The sequence below is a fragment of the Aethalodelphis obliquidens genome, unplaced genomic scaffold (genome assembly GCF_003676395.1).
Source record: "Aethalodelphis obliquidens isolate GAN/ISIS:26980383/991018 unplaced genomic scaffold, ASM367639v1 scaffold4, whole genome shotgun sequence".
NCBI lineage: Eukaryota > Metazoa > Chordata > Mammalia > Artiodactyla > Delphinidae > Aethalodelphis > Aethalodelphis obliquidens.
The window spans coordinates 10,220,943-10,242,257 of record NW_020837948.1 but is presented as its reverse complement, the minus strand read 5'-3'; the positions used below and the strand labels follow the sequence as shown (position 1 = coordinate 10,242,257).

Below are 21,315 nucleotides of genomic sequence, written 5' to 3'. Positions count from 1 at the left end.
ATGACGCATTTGTGCAAATATTATTGTATTTAAAACTTCAGGAGTTCTATGCTTAAGTTTTCAGGAAGACAGCTACTGGAATCTGCATGGTTATTCCTCTACTACATTCTTGCTAAGTGCATACCTTCAGCTCTTTCTTTGGACCTTTTTTAGACACAGATATAAATTAGCTTGTCAAGTTTTGCTATATCTCTCATCCCCCCCTCCCTCTCCCGTCTCCCACCCAATGCCATTTTGGTTCCTGTGTCCAGATAATCAGTGATGCATAACTTTGTAAAACTGGGAAGCTTTATACATATTCCATAATGGGGAGCATAAATGTAAATGGTATGGTCAGTTACATCTTACATGCTTCATACCTGTTATGTCACACTGTCAGTCAAGCATCAATTATTCATGAAATGAACTAAATTTATTTTGAACTGAATTATATTTTCAATCCATATAGCCATTGAGAATGATTATTTCTAGGGGTGTATAATTATGTAAAGCAACTGTTTTGTTTTTGCTATGTTTTCTCTGTTGTAGCTTTAAGAAAAGTTTTGAGAAATGATATTCTCTTAGAAATTGTCATTTTTCACAAACATTTAAGGCTAAAACAAACTAAATCTTAGCAAACATAAAATGAATTTCCTTATATAATTATATGCAAAAAATTGATGTCAGTCAGGTTTAGCGTTTTACATTTTGATCATTGTTTATTATTTGTCTTTCATAAACAATCCCTGTGTTACAGGACTGTCTGTAGTAATGGTCCTGTGTTCCTGAAACCCATTCACCCCTAGCACTATACCAAAGCTCCACCTGGCCTCTGATGCTGGGCTGTAGCCTGGTCTTCTCCTTCTCCTTCTCCTTCATTCTGGCCTTTATGTGGGTGATAGGCTTGTGAGAGATGATGAGAACCAATTCCTAACGTAATTTGATCATCAGTCTGTATCTCTTAATCACCAGCTTTATCCACACTTCTCCACTGTTATCTTCCAGTGTTCAGTGAAGTGTGGCAAAGGTGTACGTCATCGGACCGTGAGGTGTACTAACCCCAGAAAGAAATGTGTCCTCTCCACCAGACCCAGGGAGGCTGAGGACTGCGAGGATTACTCCAAATGCTATGTGTGGCGAATGGGTGACTGGTCTAAGGTAAGAATCATGCTGTACATTCTCAGTATTGAGTTTCACTAATGTCAGCATTGTCCTGGGTACTATAGCCACACAGTCTGAAGTTTAGGAGGCATAGAGAATAGAGATCATGGAGGTAGAGTATTAAATACCCAGGTTCAAAGCCTGCCTGTCTGTCTATGGTCATAATCGCAATAAAACTGTTTTAAGGAATAAGTAAGATAAAATGTGTAAAATACTGGAAAAAAAAATGGTGCCTGCCAGAGCATGGAGGGGCGAGTGGTAGCTATTCATAAATAACCCTAAAGGACATTCTGGAAGAAATGTTTTCATTGTACAGTACACTGTGGTTAGCTGGCCTCCTCGTTATTGCCCAACAAGAAATTCATGACATTTAAAATCTATTTTCTTATGATTATTCATGCCTTTCCTCTCCAACAAAGTTTGCGTATTAACATCATATCTGAGTTCTCAGTGCACTATACTCTTTCCACAACTTCGAACATTTAAAGTTTACGTTCGGATTCTAAAGGATGCATTTGTCAACAATGTAAATCAATCCCTGATTACAGAATTAGGAACTACTCAGCCCAATCCATACAGCTTTTAGCTGGTGAACCATATAGGGAAATCTCACACTTCAGAGTAAACAACTTTTAGACAGAAGAGAATTCCAAACTAATCATGAATAATTTCTTTCATGTTCAGGGTTTATGTTTCCCAATTCTACAAAAGGAAAATAGAGTACTGTAGTGTGATAGAGAAGGGCACGGCTTGGAAGTTAAGAAACATGGGGGATGGTTAGGACTCCCTCATTAGATACCTCTGTGTCTTTGTTTCCATAAGAGTGAAATAAGGAGAATAGACAACACCATTGTTTTCAAGCTATTTTTATGTTGACACTTCATTCAGCACTGAAGGTTTAAACTAGGTTGAGGAAATGAAAGTACTCCTTGGAGGGGTGTGGGGAGGATCACCTATTCCTCCCTATCAGTTGTAGAAACTCTGCATTTGTTCATCTTGGCTAATGAAATTCTAGATGTTTTCCTTAAATGAAATAATTCTGCTCTAAGAAAAAAAAACTACTAGAATAGATATGCAATATTTTTCCAACATTATTAATTAATAGAAATATTCTAAGTGATAAATGTTGTTAACTCCTAGTTAACTATAAAAAACAAAATTTGGGGCTTCCCTGGTGGCGTAGTGGTTGAGAGTCCGCCTGCCGATGCAGGGGACACGGGTTCGTGCCCCGGTCCGGGAAGATCCCACATGCCACGGAGCGGCTGGGCCCGTGAGCCATGGCCGCTGAGCCTGCGTGTCCGGAGCCTGTGCTCCGCAACGGGAGAGGCCACAACAGTGAGAGGCCCGCGTACCGCAAAAAAAAAAGAAAAAATTTGTCATTGCAAAAAACAGAAGATCCAGGTTTTATTGTAATTTATGACCCAGAACTCTAAGCTGTCCAACATTGCTGCATATGGAAATAAGGCTAGCAAATCCTATTTGCATGACAAATACTATTATAATTGATTAATAAATATGCCTATTTTGTGGCCTCTCATCAAATCTTAAGGAAAATCAAAATTAACTGGGGAGATCATAGAAAACATTGATTTTGGTTTTCTGTGCTTAGCCTAAAAAATTTTTTTCAATTTTACCACAATTTACATGTATGTAATTTTTAAATAGGTTGTATTGAATTACTTTGAATTGGTTTCATTATGTTACTATCAGTACATTGCTACCTAGCTAGAAGAGCCTTTGTGAGTAAGGAAAGTAATGGATAGTTCTAATAAATGTTCTTTTTTACTTCATAACTTCTTATTAAATTTTTTTTAATTTATTTTTTTGTACAGCAGATTCTTATTAGTTATCTATTTTATACACATTAGTGTATATATGTCAATCCCAATCTCCCAACTCATCCCAACACCACCAACCCTCCCACCCCACTTTCCCCCTTTGGTGTCCATACGTTTGTTCTCTACATCTGTGTCTCTATTTCTGCCTTGCAAACTGGTTCATCTGTACCATTTTTCTAGATTCCACATGTATGCGTTAATATATGATATTTGTTTTTCTCCTTCTGACTTATTTCAGTCTGTATGACAGTCTCTAGGTCCATCCATGTCTCTACAAAAGATCCAATATCGTTCCTTTTTATGGCTGAGTAATATTGCATTGTATATATGTACTACATCTTCTTTATCCATTCGTCTGTCGATGGGCATTAGGTTGCTTCCATGACCTGGCTATTGTAAATAGTGCTGCAGTGAACATTGGGGTGCATGTGTCTTTTTGAATTATGGTTTTCTCTGGGTATATGCCCAGTAGTGGGATTGCTGGTTCATATAGTAATTACATTTGTAGTCTTTTAAGGAACTACCATACTGTTCTACATACTGGCTATATTAGTGTACATTCCCACCAACAGTGTAAGAGGGTTCCATTTTCTCCACACTCTCTCCAGCATTTGTTGTTTGTAGATTTTCTGATGATGCCCATTCTAACTGGTGTAAGGTGATACCTCATTGTCATTTTGGTTTGCATTTCTCTAACAATTAGCGATGTTGAGCATCTTTTCATGTGCCTCTTGGCCATCTGTATGTCATCTTTGGAGAAATGTCTATTTAGGTCTTCTGCCCATTTTGTGATCGGGTTGTATGGTTTTTTAATATTGAGCTTCATGAGCTGTTTATATATTTTGGAGATTAATCCTTTGTCTGTTGATTCTTTTGCAAATATTTTCTCCCATTCTGAGGGTTGTCTGTTGGTCTTGTTTATAGTTTCCTTTGCTATGCAAAAGCTTTTAAGTTTCATTAGTCCCATTTTTTTTTTATTTCTATTACTCTAGGAGGTGGGTCAAAAAGGATCTTGCTGTGATTTATGTCAAAGAGTGTTCTTCCTAAGTTTTCCTCTAAGAGTTTTATAGTGTCTAGTCTTACATTTAAGTCTCTAATCCATTTTGAGTTTATTTTTGTGTATGGTGTTAGGGAGTGTTCTAATTTCATTCTTTTACATGTAGCTGTCTAGTTTTCCCATCACCACTTATTGAAGACACTGTCTTTTCTCTATTGTATATCCTCCTTTGTCATAGATTAGTTGACCATAGGTGCATCGGTTTATCTCTGGGCTTTCTATCCTGTTTCATTGATCTATCTTTCTGTTTTTGTGCCAGTACCATACCATCTTGATTACTGTAGCTTTGTAGTATAGTGTGAAGTCAGGGAGTCTGATTCTTCCAGCTCCGTTTTTTTCCCTCAAGATTGCTTTGGCTTTTTGGGGTCTTTTATGTCACCATACAAATTTTAAGATTTTTTGTTCTAGTTCCGTAAAAAATGCCATTGGTAATTTGATAGGAATTGCATTGAATCTGTCGATTGCTTTGTTTGGTAGTATAGTCATTTTCACAATATTGATTCTTCCAATCCAAGAACATGGTATTCTCTCCATCTGTTTCTGTCATCTTTGATTTCCTTCATCAGTGTCTTATAGTTTTCTGAGTACAGGACTTTTACCTCCTTAGGTAGGTTTATTCCTAGGTATTTTATTCTTTTTGTTGCAGTGGTGAATGGGATTGTTTCCTTAATTTCTCTTTCTGATCTTTCGTTGTTAGTGTATAGGAATGCAAGAGATTTTTGTACATTAACTTTGTATCCTGCAACTTTTCCAGTTTCATTGATTAGCTCTAGTAGTTTTCTGGTGGCTTCTTTAGGATTGTCTGTGTATAGTATCATATCATCGGCAAACACTGACAGTTTTCCTTCTTCTTTTCCAATTTGTATTCCTTTTATTTCTTTTTCTTCTCTGATTGCCGTAGCTAGGACTTCCAAAAGTGTGATGAATAATAGTGGCCAAAGTGAACATCTTTGTCTTGTTCCTGATCTTAGAGGAAATGATTTCAGTTTTTCACCATTGAGAATGATATTTGCTGTGGGTTTGTAATATATGGCCTTTATTATGTTCAGGTAGGTTCCCTCTATGCCCATTTTCTGGAGAATTTTTATATAAATGGGTGTTGAAATTTGTCAAAAGCTTTTTCTGCATCTATTGAGATGATCATATGGATTTTATCCTTCAATTTGTTAATATGGTGTGTCCCATTGATTGATTTGCATATATTGAAGAATGCTTGCATCCCTGGGATAAATCCCACTTGATCATGGTGTATGATCCTTTATTTGTCTTGTTGGATTCTGTCTGCTAGTATTTGTTGAGGATTTTTGCATTTATACTCATCAGTGATATTGGTCTGTAGTTTTCTTTTTTTGTGGTATCTTTGTTTGGTGTTGGTATCAGTGTGATGGTGGCCTTGTAGAATGAGTTTGGGAGTGTTTATTCCTCTGCAATTTTTGGAAGAGTTTGAGAAGGATGGATGTTAGCTCTTCTCTGAATGTTTGATAGAATTCACCTGTGAAGCCATCTGGTCCTGGACTTTTGTTTGTTGGAAGATTTTTAATTGCAGTCAATTTCATTGCTTGTGATTGGTCTGTTCATATTTTGTGTTTCTCCCTGGTTCAGTCTTGGAAGTTTATACCTTTCAAAGAATTTGTCCATTTCTTCCAGGTTGTCCATTTTATTGGCACAGAGTTGCTTGTAGTAGTCTCTTAGGATGCTTTGTATTTCTGCAGTGTCTGTTGTAATGTCTCCTTTTTCATTTCTAATTTTACTGATTTGAGTCCTCTCCCTCTTTTTCTTGATGAGTCTGGCTAAAAGTTTATCAATTTTGTTTATCTTCTCAAAGAACCAGCTTTTAGTTTTATTGATCTTTGCTATTGTTTTCTTTGTTTCTATTTCATTTATTTCTGCTCTGATCTTTATGATTTTTTTCCTTTTACTGACTTTGGGTTTTGTTTGTTCTTCTTTCCCTAGTTCCTTTAGGTGCAAGATTAGATTATTTATTTGAGATTTTTCTTGTTTCCTGAGGTAAGATTGTATTGTTATAAACTTCGCTCTTAGAACTACTTTTGCTGCATCCCATAGGTTTTGGATCATCATGTTTTTTTGTCATTTGTCTCTAGGTATTTTTTGATCTCCTCTTTGATTTCTTCAGTGATCTCTTGGTTGTTTAGTAATGTATTGTTTAACCTCCATGTGTATTTGTTTTTTACATTTTTTTCCCTGTAATTGATTTCTAATCTCATAGCGTTGTGGTCAAAAAAGATGCTTGCTGTGATTTCAATTTTCTTAAGTTTACCAAGGCTTAATTTGTGACCCAAGATATGATCTATCCTGGAGCATGTTCTGTCTGCACTTGAGAAGAAAGTGTAATCTTCTCTTTTTGGATGGAATGTCCTATAAATGTCAATTAAATGTATCTGGTCTATCGTGTCATTTAAAACTTGTGTTTCCTTACTAATTTTGTCTGGATCATCTGTCCATTGGTGTAAGTGAAGTGTTAAAGTCCTCCACTATTATAGTGTTACTGTCGTTTTCCTCTTTTATAGCTGTTAGCATTTGCCTTATGTATTGAGGTGCTCCTATGTTGGGTGCATATATATTTATAATTGTTATATCTTCTTGGATTGATCCCTTGATCATTATGTAGTGTCCTTCCTTGTCTCTTGTAACATTCTTTATTTTAAAGTCTGTTTTATCTGATATGAGTATTGCTACTCCAGCTTTCTTTTTTTGTTGTTTTTTTGTTTTTTGTGGTATGTGGGCCTCTCACTGTTGTGGCCTCTCCCATTGCGGAGCACAAGTTCCAGACGTGCAGGCTCAATGGCCATGGCTCATGGGACTAGCCGCTCCGTGGCATGTGGGATCTTCCCAGACTGGGACACAAGCCCGTGTCCCCTGCATCGGCAGGCAGACTCATAACCACTGCGCCACCAGGGAAGCCCCCCAGCTTTCTTTTGATCTCTATTTGCATGGAATATCTTTTTCCGCCCCCTCACTTTCAGTCTGTATGTGTCCCTAGGTCTGAAGTGGTTCTCTTGTACACAGCATATATACAGGTCTTGTTTTTGTATCCATTCAGTGAGCCTGTGTCTTTTAGTTGAAGCATTTAAGGTAATTATCAATATATGTATTCCTAATACCATTTTCGTAATTGTTTTGGGTTTGTTTTTGTAGGTCCTTTTCTTCTCTTGTGTTTTCCACTTAGACAAGTTCCTTTAGCATTTGTTGTAGAGCTGGTTTGGTGCTGCTGTAATCTCTTAGCTTTTGCTTGTCTGTAAAGCTTTTGATTTCTCCATCGAATCTGAGTGAGATCCTTGCCAGTTAGAATAATCTTGTTTGTACATTCTTCATTTTCATCACTTTAAATATACATGCCACTCCCTTCTGGCTTGTAGAGTTTCTGCTGAGAAGTCAGCTGTTAACCTTATGCGAGTTCCCTTGTATGTTATTTGTCATTTTTCCCTTGTTGCTTTTAATAATTTTTCTTTGTGTTTAATTTTTGTCAGTTTGATTAATGTGTGTCTTGGCATGTTTCTCCTTGGGTTTATCCTGTATGGGACTCTTTGCACTTCCTGGAATTGGGTGGCTATTTCCTTTCCCACGTTAGGGAAATTTTCAATGATAATCTCTTCAAATATTTTCTCGGGTCCTTTCTCTCTCTCTTCTCCTTCTGGAACCCCTATAATGTGAATGTTGGTGCATTTAATGTTGTCCCAGAGGTCTCTTAGGCTGTCTTCATTTCTTTTCATTCTTTTTTCTTTATTCTGTTCTGCAGCAGTGAATTCCACCATTCTGTCTTCCAGGTCACTTATCCATTCTTCTGCCTCAGTTATTCTGCTATTGATTCCTTCTGGTGTATTTTTCATTTCAGTTATTGTGTTGTTCATCTCTGTTTGTTTGTTCTTTAATTCTTTTAAGTGTTTTTTCTTTAATTCTTCTAGGTCTTTGTTAAACATTTCTTGCATCTTTTCGATCTTTGCCTCCATTCTTTTTCCGAGGTCCTGGATCATCTTCACTATCATTATTCTGAATTCTTTTTCTGGAAGGTTGCCTATCTCCACTTCATTTCATTGTTTTTCTGGGGTTCTATCTTCTTCCTTCATCTGGTACAGAGTCCTCTGCCTTTTCATTTTGTCTTTCTGTGAATGTGGTTTTTGTTCCACAGGCTGCAGGATTGTAGTTCTTCTTGCTTCTGCTGTCTGCCCTCTGGTGGATGAGGGTATCTAAGGCTTGTGCAAGCTTCCTGATGGGAGGGACTGGTGGTTTGTAGAGCTGGGTGTTGCTCTGGTGGGCAGAGCTCAGTAAAACTTTAATCCGCTTGTCTGCTGATGGGTGGGGCTGGGTTCCCTCCCTGTTGGTTGTTTGGCCTGAGGTGACCCAGCACTGGAGGCTACAGGCTCTTTGGTGGGGCTAATGGCAGACTCTGGGAGGGCTCAAGCCAAGGAGTACTTCCCAGAACTTCTGCTGCCAGTGTCCTTGTCCCCTTCCAGTGCCACCCCCTGCCTCTGCAGGAGACCCTCCAACACTAGCAGGTAGATAGATCTGGTTCAGTCCCCTGTGGGTCACTGCTCCTTCTCCCTGGGTACTGATATGAACACTACTTTGTGTGTGCCCTCCAAGAGTGTAGTCTCTGTTTCCCCCAGTCCTGTCAAAGTCCTGCAGTCAAATTCCGCTAGCTTTCAAAGTCTGATTCTCTGGGAATTCCTTCTCCCATTGCCAGACACCCAGGTTGGAAAGCCTGATGTGGGGCTCAGAACCTTCACTCCAGTGGTGGACTTCTGTGGTATAATTGTTCTCCAGTTTGTGAGTCACCCACCCAACGGTTATGGGATTTGATTTTATAGTGATTGCGCCCCTCCTACCATCTCATTGTGGCTTCTCCTGTGTCTTTGGATGTGGGTTATCTTTTTGGTGAATTCCAGTGTCTTCCTGTTGATGATTGTTCAGCAGTTAGTTGTGATTCCAGTGCTCTTGCAAGAAGGAGTGAGCACATGTCCTTCTACTCCGCCATCTTGAACCAGTCTTACTCCATGACTTTTAACTTTTGTTTGTTGGTGTGTTTGTTTGTTTGTTAACTTATGTAGAAGATACAGTTATGTTGCATTTTCTATTCTCTTTATATGAATATGTCTGTTCTTTTCCTTAAAGCTGTTTTCTCCTTCTTCGTTTATGACTGAATTCTCAGCATAACAGATTCTAATGGCATGCACAAATTAAAGCCAGTGGCTCCATGTGAACTTTATTGATTTCTCCCCTCCTGTCTTACTCCTAAGATATCACTTTCATGTTAAAATGAAGACCAGTCCAAAATAATTACAGAGAAAAGGAATAGTGCTGTGATTATTAATAAGTTTCAGTGATTAAAGTATTCATGGGCAGAGGAAACACATCAATCTCTTACTCTTATCAGCTGTGTTCCTGGAATAAGAATAGGAACAAGATGGGTGCAATTGTGGGTCGATTTCTATGCTCCTCTGAAGTCAACTAATCTGTCAGTTTCATTCAAATTCTACTGATATTTTTAAACACTTGGTAAACCTAAATGGACTTAATATTAAGCCCTGGGTTGGCTTTAATCAGAATTATTCAATGGACTATCCATAAGGTCTAGCTCTGAAATTCTGCTCCTCCCTCAATAATATGGATGAATCACTAGAGAATCAGTTAAAATATGTATATTCTCAGATTTTCGCACTGTCTAAAAGCCATTGACCACTTGAGCCGAGGTAATACTAGCTAAATGGAGGCTTACTAAGAATATGGCTTATGCCTCAAACTGTTTACTGCATTTGTATCAGCCTATGTGATTTCTAGCATTTATGTTTTGGTGGTTTTGTGTAAACAGTGGGCAAATTGCTCTCAGCTTGACAGGGAAAATTATAGATATACTCAAAGAGAAAATCTCCCGTCATATAATTGTTAACTCTGATTTCTAAGTAGATATAATACAGCCTTTATTAAACAATGCTAGTGTTTATTTCATTGAGACTAGAAAGTTGGCAAAAACAGGACAAAAACAATGTGGTTGCTTTGCTCTGGCTTGAGTTAACCATTGAAATAATCATATGCCACACTTTGATATAGATATGGCCTTAGAGTCTTTCCTGGGAGAGCAAAACATGACCCATCTGTTTCCTGGCATTATAAGTCTGTATTTACTCATTTAAGCTGTCCTAAGCAGAGAACACTGATTTGAAAAATAACATAGCCTCTTATGTTTAATGATATGCCATATATTTTCTGGCTGAACTTGACCTTTCTGCCTTTATGTGAACTTCTACAACTTCTTGTTTTCGTTATTGGAGGCCAATAGAGGAGCAAATAAAGGAGTGTTGTTTTATCTATTACACAGAATTTGGTCCTTCATGAAGCTTTTATAGAGTTAACTTTTCTGTGCAGTATTAACAAGTGGTTTATACTTATTCAAGTGAATTTTAAAGACAAACAAAACACCTTGGAACCACACAAAATCCTTGGTTAATTCTTAGATTCCATTGATACACTATAATTTGAACTTAATTTAATCCTTTAAAATTCTAGGAAATGAATAGCTTTGGCCACATACCAAATTATGACATGATTAATAGATTTTTGGATAAGAGATTATGAGTCTTTGTAATTATATAATTCAAAATAATGCTGGAAGCAGAAATAATTCTGGATGATTTAATTATACAGATAGTATGGTATAACTTTGTTTAGAAGCAGTAAATATAAAGCTTACAGTATTGTGAGTCATTTTTAACTTATCCTGCAAACGGAAACTACAGCATATTCATTTGAATAGAACAGGAATCTAAAAACTAAGGTATTTTTTTCTAATAGGGGAATTGTATCAAACTAATATATGTTTTCTAACTATAAAACTTGCATTTAAGTTAATAGGAATTCTACTTATTTTGAGATCATGCTTGTAGTGAAGATTTTCTAGTTCCAGGTAGTTACAGATCTCAAAATGGCATTTTACAATAATTTTTTGCATTTTCTCTGAAAATAATGTTTTGGCTAAAACTCAAAATAAACCATATTGCTTACTTAATAATTTATTTTTGTAACTATGAAAGACTTGCATGTATCTGGATTGTTTCTAGTAAAAATAATTTTCTTAATACACATACTTCAGATGGTATTGAAATCTACCTGATGTATTATATTGTCCTAGGACTCTGTAATAACTATGGGAAAATAAGTGTGCCTTTTCCTGAGTAGTTAGCACTCTCATATTTTAACAGAAGCTCAAAAAAATTTTTAAATTATCATGTAAATTTTACCAGTTCTGTAAGTGTGCTTTGTGTAACCAAGATTTATAACCTTAAAGTGGTCTCATATTGCATAATTCTTAAGTTAAAACAATTCGTAACAGGCAAGTGCATGATCAGAGAAACAACAATGTCATGAAAGGTTCTTTACTGACATACTGAAGTGTAGAAAGACAAATAGAAGATTTATTACCCTGTCATTTCGAGCTTTTCTTTTATCCAGATTGGTCAGCAGTCAATACAAGTGGTTTGGTTTGTACCATTTTACATGACCCTGAAAAAAACATTCTTTTATTTCTTACTCTTTGTTACGGTGGATTCTTAGAGAGACAGACCATGTGAATGTAAAATTCTGGGTAAGTTTATAGGCTGTTCCCCAATCTCATAGGGTCCTTGGCCTGATGATCTGCCTTCAGTTTTCTACACAGAAGTTTGTCCCTCCAATTAACATGGACAGTGGTAATTGTGACTTATTACCATTGGTAGGAAATTACAAATAATCACAGAAGACGTTTCTTTTCACTGAAGGAAAACTCAGGAATCGTTGAGGAAATTTAAAGAAACAAAACTTGATCAAAACAATCAGGAATATCCTTAAAACAATGACTATATAATACCACATTTTTAATCATGTGTCTCTGCAGCCTAGTGTTTCTGCATTAAATGAAAAGGGACAAAAAAACCCAGATCCAAAAATTGCAAAGGAGGGATTTCTTGTTACCCAATGGCTAGGCTAGGACCTTAGGACTATGGATTCCTTCATATGTGGACTGACCCAGTGCTGCATATACTCCAACCCCATTAAAATAAACTTCAGGATGTTCCAGAATCCAAATGAGGATATGTATAGATCACTGGTTTTAATACAACTAAACTAAGTGGGTTGTTACAGGTTAGTAGAGGGAAGCTCAATCACTTGTTAGAAGGATTTACCAGTCAAATTTAAATAAATAATTAGCAGTAATAATAAATAACCAACTTAAATATCCTACTAGAATGTAAAAATAGAAAATGTTGCTGTGTACACTGCAAATCTCAAAGAGAGGCTATGGTATTTCACTTTTCTTTTTTACTTTTACCAAGGATCACTTTTACAGAGCATGTAGCTAGTTTGTTATTTAGTGTAACATACTTTAGGAAAGCTTACATTAGATTATTTAAATTTCAAAGACTAGCTTTGTAAATATTTTTTTCTAACTAGAGAAAATTTGTAGATGGAAACCAAACAGAAATAATCTGTAATTCAGAAAACTGTTCTTGGGATGGATTAGCATTTCTATTCAGAATTATTTTCTAATTACATCTACAAGTCTGTTGATATTTGGAAAAGATAACTGCTCATCATTTTTATAGTTATAGATAATCTCATAAGACAGGAAAATTTGAGCAGCTATCCCATAATCAAATATGAATCTATCATACTGAGTTCTATCATTGTTGGCTCAGTCAGTAAATCAAAGAAATCAAAGATTGTGGCCTTGGTTGTAAACATACAGACATTGAGGAAACCTATCCAAAGATATCCTAAAGAAGAGATATTTTGCATTATAGGAAAATCTACTTTAAAAATTCACTTATCTCTGAGTAAGCTGTTCATACTAAAGAAATTACTCAATGATAAGTAAGATGTTTTTTCTCAAGAAAAACTTTCTATTATGTCGTTTAGATACATCCACCAAACATTTACCCAACTTGCTACTCACCATTCTGTCTAAAAAATAATAGCTGTCTTCTAAAGCATGCATAATAATCCCTAAACTGTTGGCTATCAAACTATTTTGTCTCTGTCTCTTTGCACTGCCAGAGAATGGGACAATTTTGCATTGCTATCATTTTTATTTTTAAGATCTCTCGAGAGTTGTATCTGTTGCCCCAGATATATAAAAATAGTGAATTTCCAAAGCATTCGGATTACTCAAAGTAGTCAGACGCATTGGCTGATACGATTGAACATAGCAGAAATATATTAGCTTGAAAAGAATGAGGCACACATACTTTGTGTATATGCCTTCTATCTAAAGAAAATGTGTAATTTAGAGACTAATATCTATGTATACGTATGTAAGTGGGTGTGTGTATATATATATATATATAATGTATATATATGTGCGTGTATATGTATAATTAAATCATAAATTTTAACATCCTTTGGATTGGAAAATGTGAGAGAAGTAATTTTTTTTAATCCACAGGGGTTAAAAATACTGTCTTCTTAATAGATCCTTGAAAAATCACTAGATTCTTAAAATAATGATATCAGTGCTTTCATGCTGCATACCAGGGCATCTATAATTTCACCTTCTAAACCATACCTAGAAGTAATTCAGTAAATAAATGTCATTGAGTTAAAAATTACTCTTGATGTCCTTTATAGGGGATGGAGCATGGAGCATGCCAAAACTCATTTTGGGGATATTGAACTTCAATAGGTGGGAACAAGGGAAGGGTTTCACATAAAAATATAATGAAATTTGATGACTGTTATAAATCTAAAATCAGTAGTCTTAGCATTGAGTGTTTTTTACTTAGATGTAGTAAAGTATATGTTCATCAAATACCAGAGGATATCCAGAGATAGACATAACCAGATCACCAGGACACCCAGAGAAGGACGTGTATACAATGCAAGAACAAATATGCAAATGATCAGCTAGTTAGAAAGGCATCATATGGATGCAAAACGTAAATGAAAGGGAAAATCTTTTCACAAACAGGTCCCTGGTTTTGCTGCAGGTTGACAGGGTGGCACCCCAGCATCTGCACAGCCAGAGTGCAGACCTGCATCGGTCTTGAATGCAGAAGAGCAGTTCCTTAGGCCCCCCAACCTCAATCCCCACATCTGTAAAATGTGCCAAAGCAACTGTAAGTCTCTCTAAATTTCAAAATACTCTAACTGTGCAGGTAAAAGTAATCCAGTTTCAGTGATGTGTATAGACCAAGGAAAAATATTTTGAGCTACTTAAAAAGGAAAGATCTACCTGAGGAGACAAAACACAAAGAGCAGAATAGATTAGAAAAAAAAAAAAAAATATATATATATATAACCTTATTTTCAATATACAAAATATGTACGAGTCCATATAGGGTAAGAATTAAAACTAACAAACTTGTTTAGAAATAAATACACACACACTTACACAAATTCAGGGCTCAGAGAGGCAACATGAGAGAAGTGGGTTGAGGGATACCCAGGGGCTGACATACGGAGGAAGTTTGTTTTACTCAATTCTGCCCCGTTGCTTCCACATATGTTTTCCCATACTACTTCTAAGACTGGATGTTTTCAAACTTTTCAAAAAACATTTTGATAGGTGAAAAATATATCTCATTTTGAAATGCACACGTTCTTGGACTCAACAGCTCTGTTGCCATGGCTTTTGCTTACAGACATTCTCAAGTAATTTGCTAACTGCATTTATGAAGATGCTCATTGCAGCCTTGTTTGGAACAACAAAAATTTAGAAACAATCCATATATCCGTTAACTAGTTACATAAATCAAAATACTATATTTAAACAGTAGAATACTGTACTTTATAAAAATATATTTGTATATACATACTGATAAGAAAATTTCTCTAAGAACTACTACTAAGTATGTAAATATTATGCAGAAGAGTTATATAGTGTGAACTATATTTACATATATTCTTTTTATACATATTAAAATTTTTCTGCACAGATATACAAAGAACAGTTTATCTGAATTACATTGAAGGAAAGGAACTTCTATGCTTATAATTCTACCATATCCATATATAACTTTTAATTTTATAAACTGGTTAATAGTTTTTGCCTGAAATTAAAAGAAATCTCTTACTTTCTTCATACTTACATTTTTCAGGCTGCAGTATCAACAGTGACTGATGTCATGGATATAGAGAGATGCTACGAGAATATTATAGAATTTCTAGGAAGGGGAGAGGATTTGATAAGTTAGGTAATTGGTGAGATAATTCAGTGTATGGAGTCAGACAGCCCTGAGTTTGAATTCTGAATTTTCTGTTCAGTTAAGTTACTGATTCCAAATGAAATAATTTATGAAAAATGATTAGCAAAGGGTCAGATACATAGTAACTAAATAAATGCTGACTATTCGTATTGTAGTATCAGTAGAGATGGGGAAAATCGTTGGCTTTGAGAAATTTGTTATGAGGTTAAAATGAACAGGAGTGGGGTTGATTTTCTGTGGAGAGGTGAGAAGGAGGGAGGTGTTCGTGTGTTTAAGAGGAATCCCATGTTAGCTTTCTGGTCTGAAGAACTTGTATGGGTAATGGTTCTGTGATATGAGATAGGGAAGCCTAGAGATGAATCAAGTTGGAGGAGAAGGTTTATGAATTCTATTTTGGACTGTTTCACGTGCCCATAAAAGAAATAAAATACTGGTGTCTAGTAGATAGGTCAGAGGAGAGGAATGGGATGGAAATATACATTTTATAATCATCAACATTTAGGCAGTGTTTAAATTTTAAAGTATAAGCGTGCCCGAGAAGGGAGTATAGATGGAGAAGAAAAGATGCAGCCCTGAGAAACTCCCAGCTCTAAAGGCTTGAGAGAAGAGAAGCAACTGCTAGCAAAGGACCAAAAAAAGGGGTATTCAGAGAAAGAGGAGGAAAAGTCGTGAGAAACGAGAGAAGAAAGTATGCTTAAGAATGTTCAATGAAATGGAAATTCAGAAGGAGTTGAGGGGAGCCTATTTCTTTATTCTCAAATGTCAGCTGCTATAGGACTGTGTCGGTGGCATTCCTCATTTTATTTCCTCAAACCATATCTCACTCCCAATTTCCTTTTTCTTGAAAAATGTTAATACCATCTTCCCAGATACCCAAGTAGAAGCTATCCTTGGCACTTTTTCTTCTATACACAGGTAGTGTTTTGCCTGGGTTGCTCTTCACTCCCAATATAATACTACAGTCCTTCTTATATTTTCACCAGGACTAGAGTAACAATATCTAATGAACTTTCTTACCCCCATATAGGGGGATGGCTTCACCACTCTATCCTATAGTTCACACAATTTCAGAGAATTGTCATTGGCTATACTGTCAACTACCAGATACTCACTCTGGCATTCAAAGCTTTCTATATTCTGGTCTTAACCTACCTTTTGAGAATTGTCTCATTATTCTCATTAATTCAGTATCTCCACTAAGCTCAGGCCTGAGCAGTTTTTACTTCTACAATCTCCATATCTTTGTTTATACACTTCTCTTTGCCTAGAATGTGTTTTTTACAACCATCCAAGTCCTTTGAGGGCCAGCTCAAGTACCTAATTTCCCCAATAAATGACAGAATCTGTCTGCACTTATTGACTACATTAATTTCTCTCAATTACTTATTGCCTTATATTTTTGCTGTTTCGTTAAGATTGTCTTAATCCTTTTACCCTTCTCACTCCTCTGAGTGACCAGACCATTGCATGACATGCGGTGATATTTATTGAATAAATGACTGCTTAAACTTCTTCAACAAGTAAGCAAAAATGTATGATACATGTAAGCATTGTACTTATTTTCTTGTGGCCCATTTTATTTTTCTGACTCTGGTTCTATAACAACTACAATGTTTCATATAATTTACCACAAAAAATTAGTAACTACCTTATCTTTCACCAGGAAAATTAAGGTAATTGATAAAATTTTATGTAAACATATGACTCCCTTGACCTTTTCCTGTATGGTATATCAAACTACTTAAAAATGTGATTTTGTTTTAAAAAGTAAATCCACCCTTATTTGAGTAACATGCTATTTAAGCCTAAAGGATGCTTAAGATTGAGGTTCAAGGAAGCTGGCAGACTTCTTTTGCATTTTCTGGAATTCATTTGGCTGGAATACCTGACAGGTTAGAGAGCAGTTATCTAACCTAGAAGAAAAGCAGCAGATGGAAGCAAAGCACACGTAAGAATTTTCTCTGTGAACTAGCAAATACTTGGTTTATTTCAGGTTGGAATAAGTTAAAAGTAGCTATCTAATGCTCTCTGTGCTGTTTTAAATCAAGAGTTTATTTATTAAAAGCAAAACAAAAACACACACTTCTCTAACATGGCCACAGAAGGACCTGATCCATTTCTGACATAGAATTGTTGGACTAGACCTGGAAAGTATCTTATTTGAAAAGGAAATTCAATCACTGTCTTTCCAAACAGTGTCCCTGGTGGGAAGATGTTTCACTGGGATGATAGTGATAAAATAGAAATGTCTTGATAGTCTTTTTTCACCTCTGTAACATCCTATGATTCATAGGCTCAGCACTGACAGAATTGCAGATGTGCCCAAAACTTTGTGTTTAATTGCTTCTTAATGCAAAGCATTTTTTTTTATTCCATCTTTGTGGTGATCAGTGTGTACTTTGATATAAAAAATGATTGGGGGGATTATTATGACCTTTCATAACATCTTCAGTTCTCTGCTAATCATTCATAAGCACTCTGCTTGATTTTTGCCACACACATTTCCTTGATTTGCAGTAACTATATGCAAACATTTTCATTAAAGGGACAAAAATAGTTTGAACTGTAGAACCAAACAAATATTTAACTAAAGACATATGCAAAAAATCCTCAATGTCTGACCTCTAGGAATAGATTCAATTCCAAATACCCATGTGTTAAATGAAGCAGATGAACTACTTTAAAAAGATGCTGCAACCCTGACCAAAACAAACAGCAAAGCTTACAAAACAAAGCTAACTTTTGTTCCGTAGTATGCTTGTTTCACACTCACTTTATTAAAAAGTTTAAAGATGGAACTGCCAAACATATACATAAATGAATAGGAATGCTGTGCTAATAATTTCCAGTAGAAATCATCATTTAGTTTCCTTATGAGGTCCACTCTCCACTGTGAATGCTACTTCACTCTTGTTAAACTACTTCGGAATAATCCATTTATTCCCAAAGACAAATTATCCAAGTCAATGCTGTTAACCTTGTTATAGATTGGCACTTATCATGACGAATTATATCAGGTTCTAGAAGACTGTCTATTATATTGGTTAAAAAAAATTGAACTCTGTCTGCCAGTGACAATTTTCTCTTAATTTAGGAATTCCTATTTCTTACAGAGGCCAGCTGGAAATGAGTAAAGCATTACAGAGCCTTCCTTAGCTGTTGGCCTGGAGAATACACATTCTCTCCAAAATATATATCTTTGGCACAGTCTAGAAGGAAGGAATCTCGGGTAATCTCTGTCCTGGCCAAGTGTGGGAATTATTATTTTTAACCCTTAAATACACTGAAATTTGGGGGGTTTTTTTTCAAGGAATTTAAAAACAAACTAGTGTAGTTATGTTTGTTATCCAATAAAACTCCAAATAAATACTGTACAGTAGTATTTTTACTTTCGGGCTTTCTGCCTCTTTGGTATAATGTTTAAGAGGACATTTTACAGGATTTAAGCTTGAAGAGTTTTACAATTTAACTTTAGAGTTTAACATGCACAGATAGATAATTCTATAAACTCACTGCCAAACTAGTTGATTATTTAACCTAAGTGTACACATTTACTTATACCATAGTGTCCCAATTGGTTCCCAAACCTGGGTTATCTAAATATTCCGAGTAACTAACTAGCACCAAACAGTGTCTATCTGACTGTTCTGAAGTCCTGAAAGGAAAGGTAGAAACTAATATTTAACCAGTGATTTTAAGATTTGGCATTTTACCATAGGATCCCAATACCTAAGACTAGATGTGGAAGTCTTTTGTAGCTCCATGCTGAAAATCACATATGCAGAAAAGATCTACTTGATCTCAGAACCCATGGAGCACAGAAGCAGTGCAAGAATCAGAGATCAGTGGAAATAATTCGTGTCTCTTCTCTAAATAGGAGAGTAGTTAAGAGATATTTATGGATATCCCATTTTTAAAGGGTTCTTAAGTGAAATTAAGTTGTCCAGAAGTACATAGGTTACTTCTTGGACAAAAAGGCAACAGTGTTCTTTGGTGAATTTGACAGAGACATGATACCACATAGATTATATCATGAGCCCTTGTGGATATTCCTACATGATTCATGAATTTTCAGTGGCAGGAAGACAATTTTGCACTTTACAAAAGTGGATTCAAGTGGTACTATGGATGAGCTTTGAGAACCTCCTAAAATCAGGTTCACTATTTTTGTCGCTCATTTTGGCACTTTATAAACTTGTAGATAGCTATTTATTGGTGCCTGTGCAGCCTTTTTTCTTTGAATTAAACATGTTTTACCCATGTCAATGTATTACAGAGCATGTTTGCTATTATTCACTAGGATTTAGTGGATTTATGCCTCTAAGCATTGTGGTATTCATAGAAACTTTGGGGAACAATACATGTAGATTATTTTTAAAAGATACATATTCTTGATAAACATATTCAAATCTATCACGAAATGAATATTTCTATATAATATAATGAAAATTTAGTAACAGTTTATATACTCGTCCCTTATATGTTTATATGATCCATCAAAAATGTATTTATACCATTGTTCTATTTAAGACCTAATTATCCTCAATGCATCACATTAGACTTGAAAACTTAAAGAGTTTCATCAGGCCACAGTTATTTTATAGCACACACTCACTGCCTTTGAACATAATGGAATTATAACATCAATAAAATGTCTCAAGATAAATGGCCTTTCCTTGAACACCTAGTATAAGGTGTTTACATACTTTTCCAAGTATTAAACCAAGATCTTAGCAACACTGTCTATTAATGCCATAAATAATACTGTCAGGTGTGAAATTTCCATGGTCAGTTTCTTACTGCAGTTTGCTTTTTGGGCAGTGCCTCACCACTCATCGATCCTTTGTGGTGGAAGAAAGGATTCCACATCTTGGCTTGTCCATGAGATGGACTTTACAGCCATTCAGAGTTCATTTCATTCCTTTGTTTCTATGACAATGCCTCAGTTGTGAATTTGTTAAGAATTTTTTGGGTGTAGTTTTTTGTCCTACATTTTTTTCTATGTCCCTCATTTGTTCACATTTAGGCCAGTCCACAAATTTGCCAAATCATTCTAGCATCTTAACCTGCCTTTACCAGTACTGGCAAACCCTGCCCACTCAGAGCTATCACTACCTTAGTAAATATAACTTTCCAAGAGTTCACATCTATATATATCACCAGATCCTCCTTGGCCATTTTTAGAATATTATAAACATCTGAGTTAGGTAAACGTCTACTGTACCCTTCCACCAGCTTGGACATTGCTTATTTTTCCCCAGAGATTTCCCTTTCAGTTAGTTTATTTAGATGAAATTTTCTTAGGTACAATAAAGCAAGTCAGGTCTTATTGTGTGGTGTAAGAATGACAAAAAGGAAGTTTTAGATAATGGAAATAGTTATAAGGTTATATAATATATATATATCTCATTTTAAAAGAGGATAAAGCCGCCTTCTTGCTAATTTGCTACCATTTGTATTCATGGTTCTCGTTTACTAAACTATTTCTCTAATCATTTTAATAGTCCAAACTGTTTGAATTATTGAGGAAGTTTCCTTTATCATGTTTAGCGTTTGACATGCAAACTGTAAGGTTGACATAATTTAATACAGTCTTAGAAATTGTCACTAATGTCCCAGGTCAAGAAAGGGTTTATTCCATTATAAGATAAATATATTACGATATTATCTAAAGATATTATAATACTCATGTACTCAAGTGCAAGGGAGGTCATAATTTTCTCAGGTAGATTGAAATGATGAATGTCACTAAGTCAAACAGATTTTATTTTCAGAGCCTTTGGGGCTCATTTTTTGGTGGGAAAGAGGGATTACCAACATCAGTTTTTCTTGTGCCTTGCTGCTTAAGTTTGTTCTAAAGATTACTATTTCCCTTTTTACTGTAGTAAACCTGGTACATCAAGATTGCGTTTCCTGTTCAGAATTAAAGGCTTCTGGTTCATGGAATTGGTTTGTGAGGTGCTTAGTTTCAAAGGTCCTTCAGGGCAACATTAAAACTGTTTGGGGAACAGACTATTTGTCAGACAGTACAGGTCTCTCTTATTAAAATACTTTAGTCAGGAAATCTTCCTTGTAAAAAGATCAATGG

At 35.7% G+C, this 21,315-nt stretch overlaps 1 protein-coding gene across 1 annotated transcript in view; it reads left to right on the top strand.

Annotated features, from left to right (window-relative positions):
- Positions 1-21,315, top strand: part of ADAMTS19 (ADAM metallopeptidase with thrombospondin type 1 motif 19) — a 279,814-nt gene that overhangs the window by 248,904 nt on the left and 9,595 nt on the right. The window contains exon 21 of the mRNA XM_027098568.1: positions 985-1,137. Coding sequence (XP_026954369.1) covers positions 985-1,137 — 153 coding nt within the window. The remainder of the gene's footprint in view (positions 1-984; positions 1,138-21,315) is intronic.